This window comes from Ochotona princeps, chromosome X (genome assembly GCF_030435755.1).
Source record: "Ochotona princeps isolate mOchPri1 chromosome X, mOchPri1.hap1, whole genome shotgun sequence".
Lineage (NCBI taxonomy): Eukaryota > Metazoa > Chordata > Mammalia > Lagomorpha > Ochotonidae > Ochotona > Ochotona princeps.
Window position 1 is genome coordinate 10,275,126 of NC_080865.1, and position 27,753 is coordinate 10,302,878.

General features: G+C 43.4%; 1 protein-coding gene across 2 annotated transcripts in view; it reads left to right on the forward strand.

The window, feature by feature from the left end:
* Positions 1–27,753, forward strand: part of SLC9A7 (solute carrier family 9 member A7) — a 130,313-nt gene that overhangs the window by 89,960 nt on the left and 12,600 nt on the right. The window contains exons 13-15 of one of the 2 annotated variants that reach the window (XM_058659038.1): positions 6,325–6,384; positions 13,229–13,292; positions 26,177–26,259. In XM_058659038.1, the coding sequence (XP_058515021.1) occupies positions 6,325–6,384; positions 13,229–13,292; positions 26,177–26,259 (207 nt within the window). The remainder of the gene's footprint in view (positions 1–6,324; positions 6,385–13,228; positions 13,293–26,176; positions 26,260–27,753) is intronic. The other variant, XM_058659039.1, reaches the window with a different exon arrangement.

Sequence of the window (27,753 nt, forward strand, 5' to 3'; positions counted from 1 at the left end):
TTCTCCTTCTCTGCGGGCTTGCCTTCTCTTCAACTGGATGCAGCGTAGAACTGAGAAGACGGTTGCACCAGCTGAAGAAAAACAAGGATCTCTCAGTCGTTCTTGGAGTTGGGGTGAAGAAGCAGAGTTTGAAAGAATAATCCCCCTCTATCTGGGGCTATTGTGCTGATGGTAGGCTTGACCTCTGCCCACTGTGCCATTTGTGGGCCGGTGTGTCAGATCCAGGGAGAGTTTAATTGGAATCATAATAATGTTTGTGTTGCAGGTGGAATTTAAGATGCCATACACATATTAGCATTACTTTCAGGGAGATTATACCATCTCCATTTTCTAGTTGGGAAAACTGAGGTACACAGCAATAACTTGCTCAAGATCACGGAGCTTTAAATGGACACGATTTGAACTGAAGTTGTCCTGTGACTGTCCACACCCTGAATCACCGTCCTATCCCCCCTCTGGCAGGGGTTATGGTGTTAAGGACTACTTTTATGTCATAAGATTGATAATGATTAGAGTTTCCACTTCCTAATATGAATCTCAAGAGATAGATTAAGGAAAATAATCCATCCTTGAGAATAGAAATCTGAAAAAGAAAATGTATGATCCCTTGACTTTAAATGTGAAACATAAGGTGACATTCTTGTCTTTTCCTCCCAATAGTAGAATGAGGGGAAGATTGCAATTCACCCTGCGCACAGTTGGGTACTTTGACATTCGCTAACCTCTGAGGCTGCTTCCTGTTCCGTTGGCCTGCTCAGTCACTACACACCCTGGGTGCTCAGCACCTGTTATAATCGCATTTCTTTTTCATGTGATTTTCAATGCATTTTTTTGTCCCCTCCTGCCTCCCACTTTACAGTGTAGACAGGACCAAATTATTTTCCACTGAGTATAGAGTTGACATGTGACACTTTGCACTTCCAGTGAGCGTTTCAAAAAGTGCCTCATTAAGACAGTCCTACCCAGAGCTGAGAGTGCAGGCAGCTTTCCCTGAGGCCTCAAGCGGTAGCACAGGGCCAGGCTGCTCAGCTAGGCTGGGGAGCCAGGTAGAAGCAGGTGGGGAATTGCTGTTGAGCAAGCCGAAAGCAGTGTTTGCTCTGCAAGCTGTGTCCTGAGCCCTTGCCGTTTGCATGGTGTTGTGCTCCTAGTGTTCTGTGGGCACAGTCCACCCTCTGTGCCCACAGCCACACAGTCAACCAGCCAAGGGCCAGGGACATGTGTGTGTGTGGGGGGGGAGACTGAATCTGTGCTAAACCCCGACAGTCTTTTTTCTTGCTATTATTCGCTAAACAATATGGCATGACAGTCATTTGCAGAGCATTTACACTGTATCAGGTGTTACAAGTAATCTGATTGAAGTTCTAGGTAAATATTACTGCATTTGCCATAAGGGACTTGAACACATGTGGATGGTCATATCTGGGAGGCACCCTGGCACCAACCTCCTGAGGACACTGAGAACCACCGTATTATTGTTACTCCTTTCACATCAACCCACTTACAAGTTCATAAATGCATATGCTTAGGCTAATGTTGTGAATATTCTATGAATGAATACATCAAGATTTACAGTGGCTGAACAGCTTGTCTTTGATCTCGTAGTTACTTGATGGGTGAGTCAAGGTTTGGGGGCATCTCTGAAGTTCATGTTCTTCACACTTGGCCTTAGTCAAAAAGGCTGAGGAGTGATGAAGCCCATGTTCTTATTGAATCTACCTGTGTAGAAATGGCAACAGATTATGCTTTCGTTTGGCCTGGAGCTTTATATAGTTTGGGCGGCTTCTTTTAAGTGTAGCAATGCATACAAACATACAATAACACAAGTTATTATAAGTTATAAGTTATAACTTATAAGTTAATATAAGTTATAACACAAGTTATATATGACACACGTTCATATATACATGACACAAAGTCAATTTTTAAGTGTTTGCTGTATGTATGTATGTGTATGTGGGATGAATATGTGTGTTTTTTTCCCAATTAGAGTGAATATTAAATTTTAGTATAATTTAGAGTTTTCAAAACCTAATGATAAATACAAAAATCCCAATATCTAGAAGCAAGATATGAAATCTTAATAATTCACTGCCTGGCAGTTCTCTAGAATACTATCCCCTACTTTAAAAAAGAATCTGCCCTTTTTGTTATCTCTAGAGAGGGAGTAGAAATATCAGTCTTTTCTCTAGCCTAGGTGATCAAAATTTTCTAATATTGGTATTTGTGAAAAGGTTCTTTCAGTTTCCCTACTGTGCTATAAATTTTTGGAATTAACTATCAAATTGGAGCAAAGCTCTTATTGTTTTTCACAAGTGAGCTGTAAGATTTCAGGGCATAGCATGTTTCTTACACAGCATACTTTAAAAAATATATATTTATTTATTTTTGTTGTAAAGGCAGATCAGATTTCCAGAGAGAAGGAGAGACAGAAAGATTTTCTTCTGCTGATCCACTCCCCAAATGGCTGAGCTGACCCAAAGCCAGGAGCCAGAAGCTTCCTCCAGGTTTCCCATGTGAGTACAGGGTCCCTAGGCTTTTGTGGGCCATTCTCAGTTGCTTTCCCAGGCCACAGGCAGGGAGCTGGATGGGAAGTGGAGCAGCCAGGACATAAGCTGGCACCAATGTGGGGTCACAGCGCATGCAAGGAGAAGACTTTAGCCACTAGGCTATCATGGTGGGCCCTATAATTTTTTTCTTTTATGGATCATACATTTTATACCATTCTAAGGACTCTTCAACAAGCCTTAGTGCCTGAGGATTTTCTTCTGTGTATGTCCTAAAAGGGTTTTTTTTTTTTTTTAAGTTTTATACTTTGTATTTAATAAACTCTACATCTACATATTGCTGAATTCTATGAACAAGTGTTTTGTTAAGGTTTCTTATTCTGTATTCATGAAAGATGGTTGTTTGTCATTCTGTTTGTACTTTCTTTGGTTTGGGTAACAAGGCAGCATGACCTCACAAAGTGAGCTGGGACATGTTCCTTTTCTGGAATCAGTTGTGCAAAATTGATGTTAGTTCTTTTCTGCAAGCTTTTGGTAGTATTCTCTGGTGAAATCCCTGGGACTTGGAGACTTCCCTTTCAGAAGTTTTAAAATTATGGAACTAATTACTTTTTTATGAAAGTGTGTAAGCATGTATGCATTTGAATGACAAAATGACACACACACACACAGAGCGGTATCTACTGTTGTCTGGTTCAATCCCTCAAAGAGTTACTGCAGCCAAGGCTCAGCCAGGCTGAAGCTAGCAGCCTGGAATCCCATCATCTGGGTTTCCCACATGAATGGCAAGGACCCAAATACTTGGACCATTATCTTCTGCTTTCCTGAGCTCATTAACAGGGAGCTGGGGGTGTGGGATGTTGCATAGCAAATGGAGGCTTAACTTGCTGACCTGTGAAGTCAATTTGTTTTAAGAGTTGTAGGCCTGGTGCGGTAGCCTAGTGACTAATGTCCTCGTGTCGCATGCATCGGGTTCTCATATGGGTGCAGGTTCTAATCCTCTTGGCCCTGCTTCCCATCCAGCTCCCTGCTTGTAGCCTGGGAAAGCAATTGAGAACAATCTTGGGACCCTTCACCCGCATGGGAGACCCGGAAGAAGCTCCTGGCTCCTGGCTTCGGGTTGACTCAGCTCCACGGAGTGAACCAGTGTTCGGAATATCTTTCTGTCTCTTTCTGTAAATCTGACTTTCCAATGGAAATAAGTAGGTCTTTAAAAAAAAGAGTTAAAATGCAAAGAGTTATAGAACTGTTCAGATTATCTATTTCATAGTGGTTATAGAACTGTTCAGATTATTTCATAGTGGGTGAGTTATAAAATGTATCAATTTCATCTAAGTTGTGAAGTTTATGTTGTATATAGCATTCCCTTAATATCGTCTTGATATCTGTAAAGTCTGTAGTGATATCTTTCCTTCTATCATATCCATAACATGGATTTTCCCTTTCGTGCAGGCTTGCTAAAAGATTGTCAGTTTTATTGATCATTCCAGAGAGCCAAGATTTTATTTCAGTTATATTCTACATTTTTCCAATTTCAGTTCACCTGATTTCTGATCCTGTCTTTATTATTTTCTTGTTCTGTTCAACTCTGCTCATACAACATAATGCAACAAAGTGTGCCACTGTTAAAAAATACATAAGGTGTTAGTTTATCGCACTTTTCCCAATGTAGATAGAAAACGATGATTTAAATGTAGAAAATGACATTTATAGAGAGGACCTCAAAGGAAATTCCCTCTGAAATAAGGTAATGAAACTGATTGGGGTTTTTTTTGGCTTGTGTCTTATTGTGCTGCTTAGTAGTGACCAAGGATCATTTCTGTGAGCTGAGTTCTTAATATAATTGATTCAGAAACTCCCTGAACTTCAGGGTGCTGCTGGGTTCCCCCAGAACTCTAGCAGCCTTCTCAGAGCTGTCTGCAGAGATCCTGATGCATCAGGAGGAAGTAGCTGCTCAGAGGTCAGAAGCCCAGGTGGGTCTTGGAGTAAACTGAATTTCAAGTTCTGTGTCTAAAATAAAAATGAATATATATAGCCTAAGCCAGGTCAGTTGACCATAAATCCAATTTATCTGTTTAAATTGTTGCTTTGGGATTGATATTTTAAAAAAATAATGGAAATGCTGAAATTGTTTTCTGTTAAATAGTATATAGCCTACATGATTTTTTCTTAGTTTCTTGAGGGAGTGTGGTTATTCACGAAGAACATAATTTTGGCCACTTGAAAAATCATCATAGGATTGGTTCAGCAGACAAGCTAGGGACATGTCCTTGGCTTATGGTGGTAGCATAGTGGCTGTCTTCTTGGAGCCAGCAGATTTCAATCACACAGTGAAGTGGTGATGGCGCAGTGGGGTGGCACACACCTAGGCAGCCAACTGAACAAGTAACCTTCACACCCCAGGGCATGGTGATAGAATAGGTCAAGGACAAGTAAGCCTAAGTGTTTGGTCTAATCCTGTTAGATTGAGGATTTATAATAAAGCTTTTTTTTTTTTGCAGGATAAGGTAAGAAATTTAGACAGAGAAGCCCTGAGCTCTTTATGTAATAGCATTTGTAACTAGATATCTTTAAAGAGTTTAAAGATGCCAACTTGTTCTCCAGTGCAAAATCCTGTGAAGTAAAGGGCTAAGTCTTGGCCCTACTGTTTCTCCCTTGGTGACCTTGGGCAACTAATTTCAACCCCTGTCTGTCCGTTTCTTTGCTGAGGAAATGGGGACAAGAATAAATAAGTATGGAGAAGTTTTCTTATTAAATGTGTCATCTGGTGTGTAATAACATTGTATACATTCATTGTTTGATTATCATTATCAAGCATAGCATTACTACTGCAGCTGTTACTATTATATGAGCTTCTAGTATCACAAACCTGCTGTGTATCTGTTTATGTACTGTGGCGCTTTGGAGCACCACGAAGCATTGTGATAACTAAGGTATTTTTGAACTTGAAAGAACCAATTTCCATATCTCTGGGAACCACATCATTCCATTGAGGAGGTATGATGTGGTACAGTCATTCCCAGCCACAGGACATTGAAAAGTATCTGGAGACGTTTTTGGTTCGTAACGTACAGGGTGGGTTGCTAATGGTGTCTTGAGGAAAGCAGTCAGGGGTGGTAGTAAACATCCTACAGTGTGTGGGACAGCCCCTATAACGCAGAGTCATCATCCAATCCCACATGTTCAGTGTTGAATTTCTAGTCCCATGCATCAGTAGTGCCAAGTTTCTGAAACCCTGCTTTAACACAATGGTCAAGTTCAAGTATGCTGAATAAACCAGGAATCAGTAAGGAAGGTTGAGAGTTTACCATGTCAAGCCAGAGAGCATATGGGAAATAAAATAGCAGAAGTTGGTTTCCTGAGCCTGTGGACAGTGTTGTTTGCTTGACTAGGGAAAAAAATGTCTTTTAAAGTATTGTTAGCTTTTTTTCAGAACTATAGTGCTTTTGTTCCTCTGTGAAATATATATATGAAAATAAGTGTGAGCTCTTCAAATATATATCTGGTAACCAATAATTTTGAGATTTCTCCTTTTCTTTGCATCTTACTTTATAAAACCAAACGAGTTTCTGAAAGATTGAATGAATTCCTGTGTTTAGTTGGTCCTCACTTGACCTGGGACATGATTGCTTTGCATTGACAGTTAGCAGCCTTGGTGCCTATCTGGGGTTTGGAGAGTGGGGCCCAGTTAAGAGAGGGTATGGATTTACAGGGAAAGCGACGCAGCCTTTTCTTTCACGGGCTCGGTGCCAGCCGTGTGCCCAGAGAGTCAGTCTCTGTTGTTCCCGTCATGCTCATGTTCCCTTCTTCTGCTGCCCAGAGTTGGCGTCGAGGAGCCATCCGAAGAGGACCAGAACGATCACCGCTGGCAGTACTTCAGGTGACACGAGGGCATCCTCAGAAAACAATTAACTGGGCCTGGCTTTCCTCCTCCTTCTAACCCGAGAGCTTTCTCTTTACACTGTTGGTCTTTTCTTTCCTTCCTCCGTGTGCCCACCCCTGCCCCTTTTAGCAAAGCGTGCAAGCAATTCTGATAATTGTTTAGTTTTTCAGACTCACCCTCCCCACCCCCGGTGTCTCTGTGTTGATGACTGCATCGGTGTTTCTGGGATTCTGTGCCCCTGCTCCCCATGGTGGACAATGTGTCATCAACACCAAAGCCCAAGTTTACAGCTGTTTGTCTATCTCTCTTTTGGAGCCACAGGCACATTTTTTCTTATGATGTAGCAAATATTGATTATCATTTATAATCTAGGATTTCATATGTGAGCCATAAATTGGATATGGGTTACACCATCTTAATTAAGTACTAGCGCTGTGAGTGTGTGTGTTAGGTATGTTGCTGTGTATTTGTATATTGTAGTGATGAATCAGAATAGATGAACAAGATTCTCAACCCCAAGAAATGCAGTTTGTTTCTCAGTGTCCCTGAGTTTATGACATAATTATATATAAGGAGAGTGACATAGAGGCACCCAGTAAAAACTTCAAGGTGTCTTCTTGCCTTTCTGTATCTCTAATTGTAATGCTTTCTTCCTGATCTGATTCTCACTGCTGCTGCGAAAGTCCAATGCAAATAGGCTGGCACTCTGTTTTTGACTTTGTGGAAGCATTTCACTCCCCAAGGCAGCAGGTCAACAGCAGCAATAGCTATCATGGGGCGGTGTCTTGGGATCACCAGCCCCCGCATGTGCCCTGTGATCCCATGCAGGAAATGAAATGGAAGTATTTAAGCTCACTGGGCTCACGCTGTTTTCTGTTGTTTAAAACACGTGTGCTTACCGTAAAAAGTTCATTTTTGAAGACCTTACTTTAGCTACCAGGAAAGTTGCAAGGGAAACTTTTTGTCTTCTAAGCACCTTACTTTCAGCAAGGAATATCCTCAGGCACGTGTAAGTTCTTACACTGGGACCATGAGAGAACGCAGGTGTTGAGGGTGTTGTATGAAGATCTGTCTCATGAAAAACTTGCCAAGTATTCAGAACGTTGAATGTTCAGGTTGTTGAGAATGTTCATTGATTAAAGTAGAATACTTAAATTTCTGGGATTTTGTGGCATTTCATGAGCTAATTAGTGTGGATAAATTATTATCCCAGAAGACTAATGATTGATTTTTAATGTTTATTCATCCCAGAAGGAACTTACCAGTTTGGGTCACTTTATTTTCTCATTTGATATGGACTATCTATATTTGTCTCATTCTTTAAAAAATGCAGGAGTAATCTAGTTCATTCTGGAAGACTGTGTTGTATGTGTTCTAATGAGCTCAGCTCCAGTGTATCAAGGGAATACTAAAGCATGATATAATAAAACAGCACCAAAGTGCAAGATTTATATAGTATTCTGTATTAAAAGTATTAATAGCATGTCAGGAGAGAAATATATCCATTTCAAATCTGGAAGTTTTAGGAAGCCAAGGGACCAAGCCAAGTGTCTGAGGATCTAACTGTGCAATTAGAATCTTATTCCTGATCGTTCTTGCGGCCTAGCACCGAACTGAATTCCTGGCCCATTGCTTTGACAGCTGTTCCTAGAGACCCACTTTGGTTCTGGGCTGTGCTCCAAGGGTGGGGCCTATGTAGTAAGCCACAAGTTCCAATGTCCTCCTTGGGGATTGGTCCAATGGGCCCTCAACCCTGCCAGTAAAGTCAGGATTAAATCTCCCTAAAATAAACAGTTTTTTTTTAAAGAAAGATTTATTTTACTTGAAATCCAGAGTTACAGAGAGAGGAGGGGAGAAAGAAAGGGTAAGAGAGCAAGAGAGAAAACTTCCATCTACTGCTTTATTCTCCAAATGGCCACAATGACCAGAGCAGGATTGGATGGAAGCTGGGATCCAGGAGCTTCTTCTGGGTCTCCCACTTGGATGTAGGTATCCAGAGACTTAAGGCATTCTCCACTGCTCCCAGGTCATTAGCAGGGAGCTAGATTGTAAGTGGAGCAGCTGGGACTCAAATCAGCACTCATATGGGATACCAGTGCCACAGGTGGAGGATTAGCATGAGGTGCCATTGCACTGGCCCCAAGTAAGCAGTCTTAAATGGGGATATATTGCAGAAGAGCATTGCTAGTGTTTCAAGAGCTGTGGTCTATTTTTTTCCCCCAGCATTTAAAAAGCAATAGCAAGCTAGGATGCTCATCTCTGTCTCCTCTACTAGACATCTCCCATTGAGCACTTAAGTCAGTAGCAGGGACTTCCAAGAAACTTCTTCCCATATTGCTCTGCCCTGGGCTCTGTGCTGTGGAAAGTCTGGGCTGCATGTTGACCAGTGGGTGATAGCAAGTGGCTGCAGTCAAGATTGAATTTCTGGGGCAGAAGGATGGAAAGAGAAGGCGGCCCTGAGGAGGACTGACCTCACAACTCCAGGCTTCCATTTTTAGTGTTTACCACTTCGGCCTTCACTTTTAGGAGGGGCAATCTCAAGAGCACATCCTAGAATTTGGAAAAGAAAACCACACAATGACTAGAATCTATATCCACGTATTAACCTGGCATCTGTATTTACATATTATAACACCATAGGTCCATGGGTCTTTACCATTTTTATTTGTGGTTTTCAGACTCTGAGATAATAGAAGCTCATGAATCCTTATTAGTAGTAGATAAAACTAAATTAGATGAAAATAGACTGGTTGTGTTTTTTGAAATCTTTTTTTGGGGTACTAATATGATTGGGCTGCTGGAAGCGGCCCTCTCACCTACTCTCCCCACTTTCCCTGGATGCAGGAAGAGAAAAAGGACATTGGAGGGACTTGTGTCATTCGGTTTCCCCCTTTCCTCGACCCTCCCACCCTGTGATCCACATGGGCATGCATCCCTCTGAGCTATCTAAACATCATGAAAATAAAATGAATTTCTTATTAAGAGGTGTTTTGCCAAGAATCTAATTATTATCCATTTTAAATTAAATTATTCATTGTAAATTACAAAAATCTCTAAATCCACAAAAATAAAAATCAGAAAAATAGAATAATAAATATCTGAATACCAGCCTGGATTCACCAATTGTCAACATTTTTTTGTTCTTGTTGTTTTCAATCCTTTCTGTCCTCTTTCTTTGAACCATTTCAGAATACTCCAAAGTAAGTTATATAGACACCATGACTTTCCATTGCTAAGTGTTTCAGCCTGTATACTCTTGGAATCTGGTCTCCTACGTGATCACAACGTTTTTATCACACTCAAGAAAAGTAACATGAATTTTGCATGTGTACACACACATAAAACCCCAGGATCCAATTAAAATTAGTATGATTGTTTTGTCTGTTGAGTCACTTTTAATCTAGAATAATTCACCTCTCCTCTTTTTTTGATCTCAGGTCATTGAAGTTTCTGTTTTTAAAAGATTTATTTGTTGATTTGAAAAGCAAAACATCTGCGAGAGGAAGAGAGCGACAGAGAGAAAGGTGATTCATTCACTGATTCACTTCCCACATGGCACAGCAGCCAAGACAGAAGCCAGGAACTCCATCCTGCTGTCCCACTTGAGTGTCAGGAGTCCAAATATTTGGGCCATCATCCATTGCCACCCAGGATGCATTAGCAGGAAGCTGGACCTGAAGTGTAGCAGCTGGGATTTGAACTGATACCCTTATGGGATGCCCCTGGCTTGGCAAAAACTCTGCCATAACCCACTGTGCCAGTATACCAGCCCCAATTTATTTGTGTGTGTGTGTGTGTGTGTGTGTGTGTGTGTATGTGTGTGTTTTAAGTATTCAGGATAGTATCCTACAGAAACTCACATAATCTGGATTTTTCAGATTTATTTTCTTCATGATTAGAGACATAATCATTTTTGCCAAGCTGCTACCTGTCAAGTAGTGCCTATTGTGATGCCACTCATTTGTTGATAATGTTACATTTGATCACTTGGTTAAGGTTATAACCCTAAGTCTCTATTCCCTTTGTAATTAAGCTGTAGTCTGTACAATGATCCTTTGACATGTGACCTCTAATCCAGCAGTGAAATTGTTCACTTGTGATCCTCACTTAAACCCCTCATTACCCTGGGAGTAGAAAATGGTGATTATCTAATTCTGACCTTCCTTTCACTTTTACAAGACAATTTTCATCTGTAAAGAGATTAGTAAGTTTTTTTTTTTAATTTGCCTTTGAGACTGCGGAAGTAAGGAATTTTTCCATTGTCTAGCAAATCAATTCAAGCAATGTCTTATCTAGTGTTTGCAGGAGTTAGAGATGTCTCCGTAGGATCCTAGCAGGAGTCTTGGGTGTTACCTACCATTCAGAAAGCAAAAAGTTAACAAGTGTTTGTCATCTGGTTTTAGTAGAGAAAAAAAAATGATGCCAGAGAGAGATGTCTGCTGCCGAAGGCGTCTATTCATCTTACGCTTAGAAACTTTCCCTTCAGAACAGTTTGTGATAACTGCACTTCACCCCACCCCTGACCTTCTCCATCCTCTCTTTAAGGGTGCCTGTACCTTGCTGGGTTTTAAACATGCTGGAAATTCAAGTAGAGGTAGGCTTTGAGAAGTGGGGGCCCCCTGCTTCATCTTCTATCAGGAAAGATTCTGGCTGTCATAGGAGGAGAGAGAGGGAGAGGAGGAAAAGTTCACTTATGTGCATGGGGCTTTGCCCATCCATCATCCACACACTGGAGTCAGCACCCTGGTGCTAGACTGCAAGGAACATGTCACTCACAGTCCAGCCAGTGCCTCTCTGAAAGGTTAAGTCACACATCACCGGCTCTACTCTTGGGTTGCCTTGTATGAAGCTGTCCATGCTTGGCAACTCTGCAGGCAGGGAGGGGAGATACAGGATTGTCCTGGCCTCTCTGTTTTCCCTGCCATCACCCTGTGGCTTCTACATCATCTGCAACAGTTCTTGGCCTCAGAGTAAAGAAAGTGCTAGGATAGAAAAGTAACAGGTGCATGGAGCTTTTATGATAGTTATGATAAGTGAATTTTGCCATATTTTTTTCTTTCTGTCTCCAGTTGTTACTCTTTTTGTTGTTTTCTCTTTTCAGTTGTTACTCTTGAATGTGTGTGTTCTCAGGTCATCTCTGGTGACCTGAAGGTGTGGGGTACTAGAGTTAAAGGCAGGTCAGGACTCTAATGCAATCATTCAAGAAAATGTTATGACACATGCTGAAACAGGAAGGCAGATTTTTAACTTTTTTGAATTCAAGATATTTTGTTTCAGAGACAGAGTAAGAAAGAGAGAGAGAGAGAATTTTTCATCCATTGGTTCACTCTCCAAATAGTTGCAATGGCTAGAGCTATGTGGGTCTGAATCCAGGAGCTTCCTCTGAGTCTCCCACATGGGTGCAGGAGCCCAAGGACCTGGGCCATCTTCTGTTGCATTCCCAGGCACACTAACATAGTGCTGAATCAGAAGTGGAGCAGCAAGGACCCAAACCAGCATCCATGTGCGATGACAGCCTGGCAGTTGGATACTCAATCCACTATGCCAAGGCACTGACCCCAGGAAGGTGGACTTTTTATTTAGGATCATTGTGATTGGTGTTGGCATTACTGGGATGTGATTGTTCTAGGAAGAGAGAGAGAGAAAGAGAGAGAGAGAGAGAGAGAGAAAGTTAACAGAAGGAAAATGACTAAGCAGAAGCACCAGGAGAAGAGGTCGGGGGTTCTTACTAAACCAAGTTCATTTGATGCTTGCTGAAGGCAGGCGAGGATGCTCAGATATCACCTGGGGGATGGTGAAGGAAAAGCCCTATCAGATGCCGAGGGGGAGAGGTTCTGACTAAACCAGCCTAACATGACTCTTGCTAACCGTGGGTTATGATAAAGGTGAATGTGGGAGTCTCCAAATCCAAGCCCAGCTGGGAAGAAGATTCAGAGGCACCTGACTAAGGTTTGCTCAAGTAGAGACTGTCAGAATGCATGCTGTAGTATTTAGGAGAAATGTGCTGATGCCTGCAACTTTATTTGAATGCATCAAAAAAATGCAGTCGTAATGGTAGAATCTAGTGGTGATGGGTATACAGGTGTTCACTTTAAACTCCTACAATACTTCTCTGCTATATTAGTCAGTTTTGTATTGCTATGCTGAAATATCTGAAGCTGCATAATTTGGAAGTAAAAGGATGTTGTTTTAATTCATAGTTTTGGGCTGGAAGTTCAAACAACATGACATGGCTTCTGGCCAGGGTACACAATGGTGTCCCCTCCTGATGGATGGCATCATGGTGAGAGTGCACAGACAGCAGAGAGATCGTGAGACAGGAAACCAGAGAAAGAGGAGGAGCTGGTAACAGCCTCTGCCTAGGCCCCATGTCTTAAAGGCTCTGCCGCCTCTTTAACATTGCCACACAAAAAGCACATCGAACTATAACACTTATACACATGAAAAAAATCTTATAATAAAATGTTAGGGATGTAAGACCAGGTTAGGCTAGAATTAAGGAAACAGCAGAGATGAAGGAACCCGTGCAGAGGCCATGTTTAAACCTTTGGAAGCACCTGGTGCAGAGAGGTGGCCAGTTGCCAGCACATGCCATTTTCCAAAGGCCTCGCTTGGGCGTGCACACGTGGGGCTTGCCAGCCCTCCGACCTTCTGGAGTGTGATGTGGTACATGACTTCTCTCATGACTTTTGCATGACAGCCTTCCTCTCCTTGTAGCTAACCACTCTTTCTGCTTCGGGAAGATGGTCAGCCTCCTGGCTCCTTGCAGCCAGCCTGGCTGTCCAGAGCCACGCTAATCCTTTCTCTTTTTCCCCTTGTCTTCCCGCCTGGTGACCTTTAGAGTTGGTGTTGACCCAGATCAAGACCCACCACCCAACAATGACAGCTTTCAAGTCTTGCAAGGGGTAAGTCACAAGAGATGTGTCTTCCTGTGGGAAAAAAAGAAGTATAATTTAAAATAGTTAAACAATTTTGTTGAGAATTTGTAGAACACTGGACACTTTACCTGGAGTCCCTCATTGTGATCTTGGCAACAACTGTATAGATGGGCATTGTTATCCTTAATTTGCAGAATAGAAACAGACTATTCTCTTTTTAAAAATATTTATTAAAAGAGTTACACAGAGAAGGGAAGAGGTCTTCCATCATCTGCTGGTTCCCTCCCCAAATGGCTGCATGGCTGGGGCTGGAGCCAGAAGTCTGGAGCTTCTTATGGGTCTCCCACGTGGATGCAGTATCTGAAACACTTGGGCTGTCTTCCACTGCCTTTCTAGGCATGTTATCAGGGAGCTAGATTGAAAATGGAGCTACCAGGATACAAACCGGTGCCCATACGGAATGCCACAGATGGTGGTTTTACCTGCTATGCCACAATGCTGGCCCCCGAATGTTCTTAACATGTGAGCCAGAAAGAGAATGAGAGAAAGGGAGAGGGAACTACCCCATCCTGTGATTGACCTTCTAATTGCCTGCAATAGCCAGGACTGGGCTGGACTGAGTCTAGAAGCTGAGAACTCAAACTAGGTCTCCCATGTGCAAGGCATGAACCCAATTACTGGAGTCATCACTGCTGCCCCCCAGTGTCTACATTAACAAGAACCTACAATTAGAAGCCAGAACTGGGAATCGAACACAGGTACTCCAGTATGGGACATGGGCATCCTAACCAATGTCTTAAACTACTAGTCCAAGTATCTGCCTGCCCCTAGCAGCTTAATTTTGAGAGCTTAAGCGAGTCATCCAAGGCAGAGAATTAGTCTTCGCCCTTCAGCAACATATACAGGGGGTAGGCTGGCTAGAAAAAAATGTTTAGGCCAAGTCCCTCTCTGCTTTCCAAGAATGAGTATACTGATTCTGTAACTGGTTCTATCAGTGGTGCCTGGGAAGGGGAAGGGGAGGCATCTGATTTGACTCCCCAACCCAAAGAACCTGAGGAAGAGAAGAAAGGAGGTGGCTGAATGCAGACACTCTTGTTCCGCTAGCTGTGGGATCCTCTGTTCAGCAGTCTGGAAAGGGTGTTTCAGGGGTTGCTTTCTGCCTTTGTTCCTTGAAGCCCAATAGCTGAGGGGCTGAAATCCTCTAAAGGCTCCTTTGCATGTCTGGCACCTGGCCTGGGATGACACAAAGACATCAGATGTCTTAAATGATGGCTAAGGGTCCCAAAGCCAGGCATCCCAGCAAGCAAGGTGGAAGCCACATTGCCTTTTCTGACCCGGTCTTGGGAATTGCAATCTCACTTGTGTTGCTTTCTATTGGTTAGGAATGCATTCCTGGGGCCAACCCAGATTCTGTGGTAGGCAGTAAAACCATGGCTTATGGATGGGAACAGTTCCCATGAATTTGCAGACAAGTTCTGTAACTGCTGTATGATGTTCTGTGTGCCTCTCAGGTATGATTCTGTATTCAGGTTTGGGTCCTTCCCCAAGTCAACATGTCCGAGGTTGAAATGTGGTTCCAAAGTAGTATTAATTTGGTCTTGGCAGCCAAAAACCTTTTTTGTTAGGCTAGCCAGTGCTAAGCAGGCCACATGGCGTGTCAGTGAGCTTGGTAAGCATTTGCGGGCGTGCAGCAGGTGGCTTCATTGGCCATATGCTCATGTCGTCTGTGACACTGGGGAGAGTGCAAGACTCACCATTGCACTTGATCCTAAATCTAGTCTGCATACTTCAGACTCCATAAGATCTTTGAAATGATTCTTCCAACTAACCAGATCTCCAGAAATGGGTGCTGTGGGCCCGGGGATGTTTTTGTACCTTTCCTGTCTTTGAGGGTGGTCATAGCTTTATAGGAAATTTATGGCAAGATGTCCGCTGTTGGTCCCAGGTTAAAGAACATAAAGTCATACCCAGCCATCTTGGGAAAATCATTATTTGGGGAGGAGTTTTCAATGCCCTTCACTGGAGTTTTGGTACCCACTTGAATGAAGCTCCAAAGAACCTTGAGATGATGTTAGAATTAGTCATTGTGCCAAGGGGACACAGGTGGTTTCAGTGAGAATTTTTTTTTATTATTTGATATTTTGGGCCTTAATTAAAGGCTTTAGAAAATGCATTCAGGAAGAGTGTATGTGGTGGCTCATTTAGAGTGTAACCATGTAGGAGATTTTAAAAGTCACCCTGAGAGCATCTGGGAGCAGGAAAATGTGGCAGATGGACATCTTTATGTCACTGCAAGGAAAATAATGGCCATGGCAGTACGTTACCACCTGCTTTCAAAGCATCCTCCACAGAACTGTGGCCACTTGGTATTAGCTTTGTCAGAATAAGGCAGGCTCCCAACAGCTGGAAGGTAAGGAATTGAAGAGATTTCATCCAAAACATCCCCAGACGCTTTGCTGTCTCCCCTCACCCCCAACCTCTGTGCCCCAATCCCTGTGGAAGGAACTCTGTGAAATGGTTTGTTTGGTTTCCTGGAGCACAACTCCCTTAAACATCTCGTAGGACCTGGGCACTGGGAACACCAGATTCTGAGTTGAGCTAACACGTTTGCTATTGCTTTTCTGTAGCAATGTTGCAGAAAGCACTAGGTCATAAGTGCTGAGGACTCTGGCATTCAGCCATGTGCTGGGCTTCAGGACCCACCCTGGTTGGGTCCTGCCAACATAAACCTAGCATTGCAGTCACTTCCAGAATGTTTCATGCTGGGCTGGCACCAACTTCGGCTACACTGGTAACAGCACCCAGTTGCTAGCCAGAGGCTCATAGCTTTCCTGTGACCTCCTTCCCTCCAACCCCTGCCATGTACTCATGCCAAGAGACCCTGAAAGTGAGTTCTGCTGACCTTTTGAAAGCCTTTTCCAGATTGCTGTCAGTCTGGGAGAAACAGGCGGACTTCAAGCTTGGTTCCCCAAGACACCCTCTAAGAAATGACTCATGTCATGGTGTCAGAAGGGCTTGATTTCTCTAAAACCTCCAGCCCTGACCTTTTCACTCCAGGTTTAGGCAAGAAAAGCAGGGCTGGGAGCACTCCATGGTCACAAGAAGCTGAAAAATACAGACATATTTGGGCTTCTTGGGGGTTTTTTTTGGGGGGGGATGGTGAAAACCTGTTTTCTTGCAGTTGTCCCTGCTAGGTCCAGGTCACATGCTCAATGTTGTCATGAAACTGAAGTCAGTGGTTGGGAAAGTCCAGATGTTCGTTGTGAATGATCTGCCTAAAAATAACAAAAGGAAAATAAAGGAGTATTTGACCAGAAAGTCTTTCTTATAACCAGCACGATGTTCCTCACTGGTTCCAGAAGCCTATGGTTGTCATGGCTACGGGACTACAGAATATGAAGTCAGATGCAAGAAGGAAAGAACTGTTGTTGGCTGCCACCTTGTCTTTGTGTGAGGAAAGCATAAGAATATTTTGAGCAGACGTTAGCTTTGTGGTCCTGGCCAGTTTGACTCATTTAGAACAAAACAAGAGGAAAAAACTCTTGTTGCTTTGTTTCCCTGGAGGGTCTTGGTGACTTTGCAACCAAAACAAAAACAAGGCCAGCTGCAAACATGCTGCCAGGCCCAGGGCTGACCTCTCACACCGTGAAAGGCAGGGGTGTTTCGTGCCAAACCATACACTGCTGAGATGGCTGTTGGCCGGATGCGGCAGACACATCATTCATTTCCTTCCGCAAGTTCACAGGAGACTCTCATTGATGAGGCTGCCTTGGAGCAGCTGAGAGTGTGAATCTGAGCAGGACAAGGCTGCCAGCCAGATTGGGGTGGCATGTGCAAGATAAGAAAGCACCATGCCTACGGGTGTGCTTGACATATATTGGGGCCATACCAGCACCCATATGGGATGCTGGTATTTGCAGGCGGAGGATTACCCCGTTGAGCCATCACGCCAGCCCCCAACTCTGAACTTTTTGGCTTCTGTGGTTTGCTCAGTGGACTCTCAGATTACTACTCTCAGACTCACACTTCGTCTCCAAGCTTTCCTGTTTGCTTTTTCCCCCTCCGATTGCCTCTCTTGGCCCCTTGGTTTTCCCTTTCTGCTATTTTCTGTTTTCTTTTTGTTTTTCAGATTTATTTATTTTAACTGGAAAGATAGATTTGCAGAGTGAAGGAGAGACAGAGAGAGAAGGTGTTCCATACTGGTTCATTCCCCAAATGGCTACAATAGCCATCGTTGGGCTGATGTGAGGCTGGGAGCTAGGAGCATCTTCCTGGTCTCCCATGTGGGTGCAGTGGTCCAAGGACCTGGGCCATCCTCCTCTGTCTTAAGCAGGGAGTTAAGATCAAAAGTGGAGCGACTGGTACACAAACTGATGCTCAAATGGGATGCTGGGCCACAGGGTGGAGGGTTAGCCTGTTGAACCATCGCACCAGCTCCTGCTTTCTGTTTTCTAACTGCTCAGAGTAAATATGAATTCATTTGTTCATGTGAGAAACCTAGATTGAGCACGTGTTATCATTCAGTGTCCCACGCTCTGAGAATATATCTGGGATGAGATGGATGGCTCTCCATCCCCAAGGGCATAGTGACAACAGCAGGAAGAGTCGGCCAAGGGTCTGGCCTTTCCCCAGGGAGCACAGAGATTTCCTTGCTGCTCTGAGTGTCCTGGTGGCTCAGCAGCCTCAGCATCACCAGGAGCTTGTTAGAAATGCAGATTCTCAGGTCTCCCCAGCCCCAGTGAAGCCCACTCTACCTTTTTTCCTAGCCTCCCCCAGGGAGCTTTGTGGTGCATTTTATAGTGTGAGGAGCCCCTGGCCAGGCCACTTGGAGCTCTAGGGAGCACTTTATAAACAAGGAAGGAAGTGATCCGTGTGTCACTGCCAGAGAGTTGTGACCCTATTTTTAAGCCCTGCTGAGACATCTTGGGCCTATCATCCCAATTGTATAAAAACGACCAAAGTCAAGTACTATCATTTGCTTGCTCTTCTGCTGCGTAACAGTGTTCTGGGGCTATTATAAGGAGCTGCCACAGTCTTAGTGGCCTCAAAACCATTTTTATCCTCCAACAGTTCAGTTGTTCAGAAATCTGGTTTCTTCAGCTTCAGGTCTCTCTAGGCTGAAATCCAGGAGTGGTCAGGCTCTGGCACTGGAAGAGAAGCCACTTCCAGGACCTTCTAGGTGGTTGGTGGAATTCAGTTTGGTTATAGGACGGAGCCCCATGTCCTTGATGACTATTGGCCAGGAGTTGTGCTCAGCTCCCAGAAGCTACACACATGGAATTGTTTTTCATTCCACTCTTTTATAATGCTTAAGGATTTTTTTAAAAGAGTCAAGTTCATTACAAGGTTAGGCAATTGGCCTAGCCATCTCCATCTTCAACGTCAGGAGTAGCAGGGGTCCTTGTCATACTTGGAATCTCTCCTGCCTTTTCTTTGTGGCTCTCAGATACTTTTATCCCCCTTGTTCACTTTGAAGAACCCACGTGACTGGCTCTATTTCTAGTCTAAAGGGGATTAGAAAACTTCTATGTATTTGTCTTCTCCAACTTGAAGGGCAGACAGACAGACATACAAAGAAGTCGTTCATCCACTGGTTCAATCTCCAAATGTGTGCAATAGCTGTGGCTGGGTCAGGCTAAAGCGAGGAACTCCATCCAGGTCTCTTGCATAGCTGGCAGGGACCCAATGACTTGAGCTGTAACCGCTGCTTCTCAAGGTACATATCAGCGGGAAGAAAAGCCAGGACTTGTACTCCATTATGGAATATGGATATCCTAAGTGGTGTTATAACTTCTAGGCCAACTGTCTACCCCTGTAATGACCTTGACTTAAAAACATATTTTTTAGGATCCAGCCCTTTGGCATAGTGGGTAAAGGTGCTGCCTGCAATGCTGTCATCTTATATGGACACCGGTTTGAGTCCTAGCTGCTCTACTTCCAATCTGGCTCCCTGCTAATGGCCTAGGAAAGCAGCAAAGGATGCCCCAAGTCTTTGGGCCGCTGCACCTACATGGGAGACCCAGAAGAAGCTCTTGAATTTAGACCATCCTAGCTCTGACTGTTGTGGTCATTTAGGGAGTGCAATAGTGGATGGAAGATCTTTCTCTCTCTCTTTGTAACACTGCCTTTCAAATAAATATATCTTTAAAAGGTTTAAACATAAGGTACAACTTACGCAGACATCGTTTTTCATTTTAGAAAGATTATTTCAAAAATGGGGCCATTTACCACTCTCACTTTTCTTTTTCTATAATTTTTAAAATTCGCTTTATTTATTTGAAAGAATTACAGAAACACAGGGGGGTGGAGAGAGAGGGAAAGAGAGAGACAGATCTTCCTTCCACTGGTTCACTCCCCCAGTGGCCATAATGACTGAGGATGGGCCAGGCTGAAACCAGAAACCAGGAGCTTTTTTGGGATATGCCACATGAGTAGCAAGGGCCCTGGGACTTAGACCATCTTCCACTGCTTTTCCAAGCATATTAGCAGGGAACTGGATCAGAAGTGGAGCAGCTGATATACAAATCAATGTCAATATGGAATGCCAGTGATGCAGGCAGCAGCTGAACATGCTACACCACAGTGCTGGCTCCTTGCTCCTCAGTTTTTTTTTTTTTTTTAAGATTTATTCATTTTATTACAGCAAGATACACAGAGAGGAGGAGAGACAGAGAGGAAGATCTTCTGTCCTATGATTCACTCCCCAAGTGAGCCGCAATGGGCCGATGAGCGCTGATCCGATGCCGGGAACCAGGAACCTCTTCCGGGTCTCCCATGCGGGTGCAGTGTCCCAAAGCTTTGGGCCGTCCTCGACTGCTTTCCCAGGCCACAAGCAGGGAGCTGGATGGGAAGTGGAGCTGCCGGGATTAGAACAGGCGCCCATATGGGATCCCGGGGCTTTCAAGGCGAGGACTTTAGCCGCTAGGCCACGCCGCCGGGCCCGCTCCTCAGTTATTTGATGGGCTTTTTCTTCTTTACATTTGCACCTATATATGCATTTATCTGTCTAATTCCTCATCTGGGCAGGATGCTCCTCCAGGGTCAGGTGCTAATTCGGATTTGTCTCCCAGCAGCAATTGTAGTGCCTAGAACACAGTATGTACTCAATAAATGCAGAATAAATAGACATTACCATAGCTTTAAAAAGCTGATAAGCAGTATTAATGCCTTTTATTATCTTGAAGGGGCCTCTCTATGAATAATACCAGTAAAAGGTTAGAAATTCCTCATGTAAGAAGCCATATAGGATAGTTCAATGATGTTCATCTTGTCTTTTTCCCCCAGCAAGTATGTGCTGGAAATTACATACCTAGTCTTTGGAAATGAACTGAATTAATGATATGAACGTGAACTATGTGACAGATACTATGCTAAATATTTTACAAATATTTAATCAGCACAAAAAATCACGTGGGTAGTAAAAATTATGAGTCAGTAGTTATTGTTTATCACATGTCAGACAGTGTCCTAAGTTCTTGAAATATCCAAATCATTCAATTCCTCTAAAAAGGCAGCACCTCTTGTCTCTACTTCTAGCACAGGACAACAGGGTGCTTCAAAAAGCTTGTGGAAAATGGAAGTAAAATTGTTTATTTTGATGCAGAAAAATGTTTGGATTCTATGTCTGTTAACAATATGCATTTTCATTAACTTTGCAGGCTCCACATATGCATAGATGTATAAATTTTTGCATCAAAATAAACATCTTTAAATTCTATTTTCCATGAACTTTTTGAAGCGTGTGTGTGTGTGTGTGTGTGTGTGTGTGTGCTTTCTTGCTGACAATCAGTTCTCCAGTTGACCAATGAGTGTCCTATGATTAAATTAATATCTGGGTTAGCCCTGGGTTAGCTTCAGATCCCAGAGGCTAAAGACTCAATCCCACAGGACTGTGCCCATATCAGATGCCAATTGCCAAGGCCTAGATGGTAGCCTGTGCTTCTGATTGAGTATAAAGAGGAGATTCCCATGACCCCTTGTCAGATTCCATAATTTGCTAGAATGAGCCACAGAAGGTCAGAAAGCACTTAGCTTGCTATTACCACTTTATTATAAAGGCTGTAACTCAGGAAGAGCCAAATGGAAGGGTCGCATGAAGCAAGCTATGCATTAGGTGTGTGTGTGTGGAGCTGTCGTGCTACTCCCACTCTGTATCTCCATTTGTTTGCCAAGTTACATGCTTTCCCCAAGCTGTGGTTGAGTGTTTGGATGGAGGCTCTGTTGTGTAAGCATGATTAATTGAATCACTGAACATCAGTGATCACTTAAGTCTCTGGCCCTTCCATCTCCAGGAGTTGAGAGATAGGACTAAAAGTTGCAACCCTCTAAGCATGTGGTTGGTTCCCCTGGCAACGACCCCAGTTCCCCTAAAGTCCCCTCATTAACTTAAACTCATAACTAAAGATTGATCAGAAGAGGCTCATTCTGAATAATAGATGGTGCTCCTCTCACCTTTTTACTTGAGAAGTTCCAAGGTTTTAAGGAATTTTGTGCCAGGAGTCAGAAGGAAACCCAGACAACTAAGACAACTAATTTCTTGTGATATCACAATAACACATTCCCACAATGCCCCTTTAAGGTAGGTAATTATTAATATCTCCATTTTACTGATGAAGTCACTGAAACTTAGAAAGGTTAGCGAACTTGCCCAAAGTCACACAGCAAGTCATGGAAACAGGGTGCCTGTGACATTTACACCTACAACCACTTGGAGGGTTCTGCTGCTTGTGGAACCATTTCTCAGAGAAGTCAGCTAGTGCACAGCTTTGAAAGATGCACAGGGGTTAGCCAGGTAGGCATTGTGAACAGGAGAGGGTAAGAGGAAGAAAGGATGTTCTGGGTTCTAGAAGTACTCTGAGTTAAAAACATGGCATCCCAGCTCTGCTTTGGGACCAGAGATGGTCTCCTCAAGAAACTGTTGAATTGATCTGGACAATAAGATGCTGGACTCTATGCTTGGTACATGCTTACAATGAAAGAAGCATGACTGGATTTGAACTGTAATACTGCAAAGGTGGAGGAATCCACCATGAGGGGAGGGCATGGGAAGGGGTTGGGGGAATCCCAGAGCCTATGAAACTGTATCATAAAATGAAATGCAATTTTTAAAAATTATTAAAAAATAAAATAAAAAAGATTACCAAAACAGACAAACAAACAAAAAACAAACAAACAAAAAAACACATGGTATCCATACTCTTCTGGTGCAAATGCAGGATTGGAGTAGGAGTGTGGTGAGAGCAAGTCCCCGATTTTTCTGTGAGCTGCATAAATGGAAATCTAAGAGACTCTGAGTACCAGCAAGAAGGAGGCCCTGGATGGCCACCTGCAGTGACCCCTGCGCAAGCCTGGGCCAGCTGGCGTCCACAGGAAGGGCCCGCGCAGCTTCTGCGTGATAGCAGCCCACACCATGTGGTTAAGAACTTGTTGGTCATCTTCTGGGTTAGCTTAAAAAAAATTGAGTGTGTCACACCAAGTTTCCAGATCGCTCTAAAACCACTATAATTTATTTATAACTTAGATTTCTCTAAGTTGTTTCTGTAACTGCACCTCAGGTGCTATCTCTTTGGCCAAGAAGCTGTTTAACAGCCTTTTAACAAAGCCACACATTAAATGTGTACTGAATTTACCCCCTGCCATCTTAAAGGGCTGTTAGACTATTGGAGGTCACTTTATCTTATTTGTGGATTGCAGGCATAACTGTAGCCTGGGGAGCTCTTTCATAGTTGGTCATCAGACCCAAGCCCTTGCTTTGCTTTATTCATTGTAATCGACCCTTCGAAGGGAGTACACATATCTCTTGTAGCTCCCTTAAGGTGACGTAGCAAGATGGGAAGTGCATTGAAATCTTGCAGAAGGTGGTAGAGGTAGGAGTTATTTTTATGGTTGATTTAAAAGAAGTCTTATGGGGTATGTATCTCAACTTTTATGCTAACTTCTTGCTGTTAGATTCGCCAGCCACCAGGGAAGGAACACGTCAGCTGCATATAGAAAAGAATTTAGATGGTCTTTATTCCAGGAAACTGCAGCCACGGGCTTTACTGCCCCATGCAGCAGGAAGGCAGAGGTGAAACAGGTAGCTCTAGAGGTAAGAAAAACCAGGAGGAGACATGCAAGGGAGTTTTAAACTCCCCTTGACATGGGCGCTGGGGCGGGGGTCGCTTCAGCCCTTATTTGGTGGGGGATATTGGTTTGTGTCTGTCATTCGGGCAGCAGTGATTTCACTGCCTCAGGGGCCCACCAGAATTCCCCAGTCAGTTCCAGATTGCAGCCTGGGACCCGCTGGAAGCAAACTCTGCCCTAGTCTGCTTACCGTGGCAACCATTACTTGCCCCCACAGAGAGAAGAATTCATAGTAGAAGCAGAAGTAAGTGTGCAGGTGAGAATAGAATTGGCGTAGAGTCAGACTGCTTTCACACGTGAGCATGGGCTCCTCCAACAGAGAGATACCAACCGTGAATGGGCCAGAGCTGCCTGTGAGGACAGAGTGTGAGAGGGGGACAGGACAGGACCCAGAAGCAAGAGTCAGAAGCTAGAAAGCAAAAAACAAAGATAAAAACAAAACAAAGCAAAAAACAAACAAGGCTGCTCCCATATGCAACAGTCCCTTTTATGGGGTAGGGTTGGTACCTGACTGAATATACAAATGGGGTGCAGCTGTTGCGGCCATTTGGGGAGTAAACTGCTGGGCAGAAGATATTTATCTGTCTCTCCTGTGTATAAATCTGACTTTCCAATAAAAATGAATAAACCTTTTAAAAAACAATTACAAACAAAAGGGGTACAATTTGGGTGGGATTTAGTGTGTATGATGAGGCTTTCTGCAAATTCATGGTGCCTCCACATGGAGCTTAGTTTCCGCAGGCCATCTGACTCCATCTACTTCCTGGTCCCTGATGAGACACAGTGCATCCTGGGAAAGTGGGCATAGTGGGTTGACAGGTATGGCAGGGCATGCAATTGCAATGCAGGGCTCACACAGAAATTGTGAGAACAATTTTCCAGCTCACCTATTCCTGTGTAATTGTCTTCTGTTTCCCCCACATCAGATGTAGAAGAAATTGACTTGGTTTTGATAGTTTTATAAGTAATGTTCCTGAGTTTTTTTTTTTTTTTTTATCATTTTGCTCCTTTTTGCATTTGTAGAATTCTACAGGCACTTCAAACTGAGAGCTTAGAACCCAATCTTCTGAAAGAACCATTTAATTTTTCCAGAAAGAAATGTATCAGTAAAGTCACCTACTACCTTTTTGCTCAATCATGTGGCATTTGGAATTCATTCTGGAGTTGGCCTTGGATTAACAAATGGACACATTCCTGTGCCCTTTGTCTCCCTTGTGAATTATAAAATGTAAGCTAAAATTGTTCTCTGGAGCCTCTGCTTGTTTACATCTCCCATCCACTGAAGGGCTCCGTTATCTAAGTCATTTCCATACATCTATCTTCAACATGTTTCAAATTCCTTGGGGACTTGATTTTTAAAATAAAATAAGCTTTGCTGTGGGAAACTTTGGGACTTGAAATAGATTTTGCCCAGACTTCCCTCCTTCAACATGTCTATGTGCTTATCTTCTCAAAGATCTCTGATTAATCCCTCGTGTTGCTCTTATGGGTGGAATTTACACTTCCTGATTTAGAACTGCTGGTCATCTTGGTCCTGGTTACTGTCAGTTATCTCTCACTTGCAGAGGTGCCTCCCCTCCCTCCATTCCCATCATGGTTTTAAAGAGAATGTTGTTTAAAGCTGCTTCGTAAAGCAGTCTGCACTTTCAGAACCTGTTACCCCGGTGACATAAAAGCCTGGTCTCACCCTTAAGTCAGTCCCAGTTTTTATATTAATTGTACTGCTTGGAACAGATTTCTTAAGCCAAACACTTAACATGTATCCTAGACCTGAGATGAATGTTTGATTTTGTAGATTATTTTGAAAATTGAATGATTGGGATGTTTGAGTTGGAAAGGCACAAGAAAATGACAAGGAGCTTATTACTTGAAGGAAGATAAAGGAACAGGATTGCTAGTACTGGCTCTATTCCCCTCTCTACTGGGCCTGTCTTCCTAAAGCTAGTAGGGAGACAAATGATGGGCCTGCTAACGAACAGTGTAGGTGCTTGGGTAAGGATCACAGAGAATCCTTGGCCACTTGGTCAGGAGACTTAGCATAGTGTGGTTCCTCCAGGTCTAGCTTAGAGGGTTGGGAGTAGGGAGGCTAGAAATTGTGGTTTTTAAAAATTAATTAAATTTGATAAATGAAGTATGCTCCCCCCTGCTGTTTTACTCCTTAAATGTCCCTAACAGCTAGACCTGGGTCAACCCAAAGCCAGGCGCCCAAAATTCAACCTGGTTCTCCCATGCGAGTGGCAGGAACCCAAGTACTTGAGCCATCACCTGCTGCCTCTCAGGGTCTGCGTAGTAGGAAGCTGGAATCTGGGGTGGAGCTGGAACTCACACTCAGGAACTCGTTGCAACTGCTAGACCAAACACCTGCTCCTGGAAAGTTGGTTTTATGGAAACTTTCTTTAATCTTCTCTGTAAGTCAGTTCTTACTGACTATATTGTTAGGATCTACACTGTTTTAGGGTAATTGATCTTCTAAGAGGCACCTTGTGAAAAATTACAGTAAAATGCTAGAAGAAATTTTGTACATTGCATTGACCTACCTGCAGACACAATCAAACCCTTTTTTCTTTGGGGATGGTTTTCCTACACTTGCAGTTTTCTCAATTTCTACTTTAATGTTCTTTTCCAATGTTTCTCTGAAACCTTGATGATATAGCATGTTCAACTTAGAGCTCTAGTTCTATAAAAGTTACAGCTTAAAAACAAAAACAAAAAACCCCACAAAACTTTGTTCCCCTTCTTCCAGATTCCTCTTCTGCTACTAATGAGGTTACCTTCTTCTTTGTTCCTAGGATGGCCCAGACTCTGCTGGAGGGAACCGCACAAAGCAGGAGAGCGCGTGGATATTCAGGCTGTGGTACAGCTTTGACCACAAGTATCCTTTTTAACAGCATTCCTTGGGTCTGTGATATGTGGATGATGAGATCCTCCTGTTGAGCTGTTGAGGAATGATTCTGATGGGCGTTCTTGGCTGGGTGTAGACAGTATCCCCCTGGACACATGTGTTGATCATTCAACCACAGGTAGTCCTGGTGAGCAACTCTCTGGCCAGGAGGAATGTTTACATATCATTGGAGGAACCACCCGATGGTCTGGTAGACTCGTTTGGTTCTTGAGAGCTTTGTGGCTTGGTGTCCAGGGGGACTATACCTTTGTAAGTGAATTAGTTAAAATTATTTAATGAACCATGCTGTGGTCAGGAAGAAAAATGAATCTTGGATAGCTAATCCTAGTGAGGAGGATAATTCCTGTTGGCTGAACTTGGCCAGGTCTGATCTTGTATGATCTGATACTGGCATAACTGGCATGCAGACTAGAACCTGTTCTAGAAGACTGACTTGATCACAGGTAAAAATGAAAAACCAAAAAGTTCAGCCTTCAGTGTTTCTTAAATTGACCTAGTGATCAAATGGGCAGATAGCCTATTACATCTAGTATTTAATGACTTCAAAACTGTTTTAAAAAAAGTGTTCCTGAAGTACACAAAAGTGCACAAACCGGAAGTGCAAAGTAAATTATCACAAAATAAACATAATCATTTAACATCAGATTGACCAAGAAACACAAAATGGCCAGTTCTTCTCATTCCATAGTTATGAACACTTCTTTCTTCTTCCCAAATGTAACCACTCTCTTAATTTCTAATAATAAAGTATTTTTTACCTGTTTTCCAACTTCATACAAATGGCCTTTACAGTGTGTGTGTGTTTAGCTGCATATATTTGCATATATATTAATTTGAATATGTAAACATGCATTTCTTTTGTAAAGTTTGTTAGAAGCCTTCTGGATTGAACTGGGGGAAGAGGGAACTTTGAATTGCTTAAGCAGGGAATTGGAAGGCAGCCCTGGGGTCCCCCTCACTGTAGGACTCCAATCCAGGGAATCCCACCTAGATACCTGAAAAGACCCGCAGGACTGGAGGAACTGTTCCCAAATTGAACCAGCACTGTGTCTGGACCCCTTGCCAGGGAGTGCAGTTAAAGCCACAGCAGTCCAAGGGAGCATGTTCCATCTGTAAAGAGCTGGGGCAGACCCTCTGAGTTCCTCTTTTGGGGACTAATTGGCAGCTGGGAGCAGGCCCCAGTGTGTGCTTTCCATTGCCTCCTCTAGAGAAAGCTGCTGTTCTCTTGCGCTGCTCTCAGTGAAGACAGCTGGTGAGTGGGCACCGGACTGTCAGCCTGATGGGCACAGAAGTGGGGCTGCCGGGATTAGAACTGGTGCCCATATGGGATCCTGGCGCAAGCAAGGCGAGGACTTTAGCTGCTAGGCTACCACGCTGGGCCCTTCTCACCTTTTTAAATGTTTTGGTGTCTCTGTATCTAGGTGATCATCTGAGTGCTTAGAGTGTGGGTCTCAGAGGTGGCTT